The following is a 2,954-nucleotide window of genomic DNA, read 5'->3' as shown; positions in this document are numbered from 1 at the left end:
ACCAAATAAAGTAAAAAAATAAAAAAATAATAATAATAACAAGTGAAGCTGGGGAGAACCATTGTTCTTTACGGAGGTGGAGCAGATGGCGCTTAGATGGATCGGGGATATCGCCGTCATCCTCCTCTTCTTCCATCTGGATGCCTCTCCACCGATCCAGTAGGTCCCGTCTAGTTGCAAGTTTGTTCGCCATGGTTATGGTAGGGTTTACCACTTCAGATTTTGATTCACATAAATACTAGGATTTCTTTCTGTTCGAGTTCGCGCGCTTCGTGATTTTTTGACGGTGAGGTTTTGTTTTGGGTGGAAATAAGACATGTATAACGGTGGGGTTTCACTTCAATAAAATATGGACTAAACTACTGGGTCTGGGCGCTCGAAAAAGTTTTTTTTAATGATATTTTTTTAAAAGATCTTTTATTAAGGGAAAACAACCAATCCCACTAAGGGATATATATATATATATATATATATGAATTTAACAGTCAATCATCTAGTCTAAAACTAATAAATTGAATCATATATACATCAAATAGAAAAGTTTGAAGCCATAAATCATATACATATCACAATAATAATCACAAAACACTTAGACTGAACAAAATAAAAAGGCACTTAAAACAGTATAGAAATTCTTATCCAATTAACACAAACTAAAAGCCCTTCCATTCTTCCACAAGGAGGATTAGAGAAGAATTTTAAGACAATAAGAACATACATATTAAGAGGAATAACTAGAGTGAGAAGGAATATAGAGAATTGTACGGTATTTTCAATTTCCAACTCATAATAATGAGACTGCCTAACATATCAGGGCCAAGAAAACCACATTAGCCAAATTTTGTGACTGAAAACAGATCTTGTCTATAATCATAAATTAATTACATGAACCAAAAAATCATCCCAAAATAAAAAAAAAAAGAATAAAAAGTAGAACAGGGATTATACTTCAAAATAAGAATAATACCTCTATGAAAGCTGCAATAGTTGTCTTATTAGAACCACCAGTTTCCTTCAAGGTAGTTATTGCCTCCATTATAAGGTTATCCAATCTGTAAAATTTAAACATGATATTCATAAACAGATACCATTAACAATTGCGCATACAACTTGTCAACTGCAACTACTAAAGTTCCACTTTTTTTTGCAAACCAGGTAGAGAAATTATAGTGAAATGTTTTAACAAATTTGAAACAAAATAGAGAGTCCAACCTTACAATAGACCTTTTTGGACCAGAAAATGGCACCACATCTCTGGAAGCTTGAATAGGCTTAACATCAACAATATCTTCATCACTTGGAGTAAAAGGAGCGACAGCAAAAGGGTTCTCGTCATGTTTTGGGGCTTGATGCACCCTTCTGATAGCCAACCTAGACTTTTCCCTAGAACTCCATCCATTTGCCATCACACTCAGATTTCTCCATTTATCCTATCCAGTATAGCCCATATCAGCACCACACATATAAGTCAATTTGTATAATAACATTGCGAACATAGCGGAAATGGATATTGTCACTCCTATTTTGATAATGCTACTCTTCTTTTTGTAAATACATGCAAACATACAATGTGCAAAAATCATGCGTGAAGAAGTGGTATTATCAAAAATAGGAGTGGCAATAACATTTCCCTAACATAGATAGTCCAATACAAATTCATTATGATATGTATAAAATTTTGCACTTCTTGAAAGTATGACCTTCAACTTTGAGAAATAAAGCACCAACAAAAACAAAAGTACCAAGATACAGACCTTGAGATCCACATTGGACCGCAGATACAAAACACCACTAAATTCTGGATCCTTGAGTATTGTACGCCATTTACCAACCCCATGCTTGACAACTCCAGCTTTAAGAGCTGCTTCCTCTTCAGATGTCCATTTCTGCTTAGGAGCACCCATCAGGAGTAGCAGAGAACTACTCTCTTGGCTGCAAGGGTACGTTTTACAAATATTAAATCCACCTTAAATATCAAAAACACAAGTTTTCAGAATCTAAAACTGTAGAAACTCTAACTGCAAAACATTTCCTATCCAATAATGAATCTTAAAATGTTCTTAACTATAAATACATAATTTTATAATTAAACTTCAACTTTGGGGGCATGGCTTAAGAATCACTCATCATCCTAATAATAGCATAAAACACATGCCCAAGGTACTTACTCAACCAAAAATTATAGATCCAGCTTCAAAGCTTTTAAACCACATCCAATTCTTCAATTCCACAAGCTCCGAAACATTCAATTTCACGAACAACATGTTTTACCAAACCATCCAACAAGATCGTGCTAACAAATAGAACTACCCTAATGCTCGATTCATAATTTCATTTCTAGAACAACAATACCAGAACCAGAGAACATCAATGCAAACGAAAACCAGTTCCGAATCAAATAACAGACCTAAGAATTGATCATCATCGGAAAAAGAAGAACCCGATCACAAAAGCGTTAAGCATGATTTACACAACAAATATATAGAAAGAGGTTATGATGTAAAAAAAAAAACCCTAATCGGAGAGAGAGAGAGAGAGAGAGAGAGAACCTCAATTGGGGAAGAAAGTGATGAAGAAGAAAGAGAAGGTGAAAGAAAGAGGCGTTAGGGTCGCCAGTTTGGTGTGAAATTGCATATCCTTCTCAGCCACTCGACTCTCGTCCCGCGCCAGACGCCTCAGCCCTCAACCGCGGACACACGACCAACTTCTACATTCAACTCACCTTTCTATCTTCTTGTCTTTTATCATTTTCAATAAATAAATCATTTTTAGTAATAATAAGGACTTTGGATGTTATTTTAGAAAATATTTTTTTAATAATTAAAAAAATATTTTATAAAAATAAAAATAATTTTATATTTAAATATTTTATATAAAAAAATTTATTTATTAATTATATTTAAATAAAATAAAAAAATTTCATTTATTAAGTGAAAAAAAATTTAAATTTTTAA

General features: G+C 33.4%; 2 protein-coding genes across 7 annotated transcripts in view; both read right to left on the bottom strand.

The window, feature by feature from the left end:
- LOC107459682 (uncharacterized) overlaps positions 1-325 on the bottom strand; it is a 16,183-nt gene extending 15,858 nt beyond the window's left edge. For all 5 annotated transcript variants that reach the window (XR_002366089.2, XM_016077902.3, XM_016077903.3 and 2 more), the window contains exon 1: positions 60-325. Coding sequence is in view for 4 of the 5 variants with exons in the window: in XM_016077902.3 (XP_015933388.1) it covers positions 60-193 (134 nt within the window). In the remaining variant the exon portion in view is untranslated. The remainder of the gene's footprint in view (positions 1-59) is intronic.
- A 591-nt stretch (positions 326-916) lies between these two features.
- Positions 917-2,730, bottom strand: LOC107459685 (telomere repeat-binding factor 1). Of its 2 annotated transcripts, none has more exons than XM_016077907.3 (4): positions 2,550-2,730; positions 1,755-1,932; positions 1,213-1,430; positions 917-1,052 (listed from the first exon to the last, which is right to left on the bottom strand). In XM_016077907.3, exons 2-4 carry the CDS (start codon positions 1,902-1,904, stop codon positions 950-952), a joined length of 471 nt encoding a protein of 156 aa, XP_015933393.1. In that variant the 5' UTR covers positions 1,905-1,932; positions 2,550-2,730; the 3' UTR covers positions 917-949. The 2 variants fall into 2 exon arrangements, with proteins under 2 accessions (XP_015933393.1, XP_015933394.1); XM_016077908.3 differs by lacking the exon at positions 2,550-2,730 and adding an exon at positions 2,169-2,434.
- Between the last annotated feature and the right edge of the window lie 224 nt (positions 2,731-2,954).

The sequence above is a fragment of the Arachis duranensis genome, chromosome 7 (assembly GCF_000817695.3).
Source record: "Arachis duranensis cultivar V14167 chromosome 7, aradu.V14167.gnm2.J7QH, whole genome shotgun sequence".
Taxonomy (NCBI): Eukaryota; Viridiplantae; Streptophyta; class Magnoliopsida; order Fabales; family Fabaceae; genus Arachis; species Arachis duranensis.
This window is presented reverse-complemented; position numbering and strand designations above follow the sequence as displayed.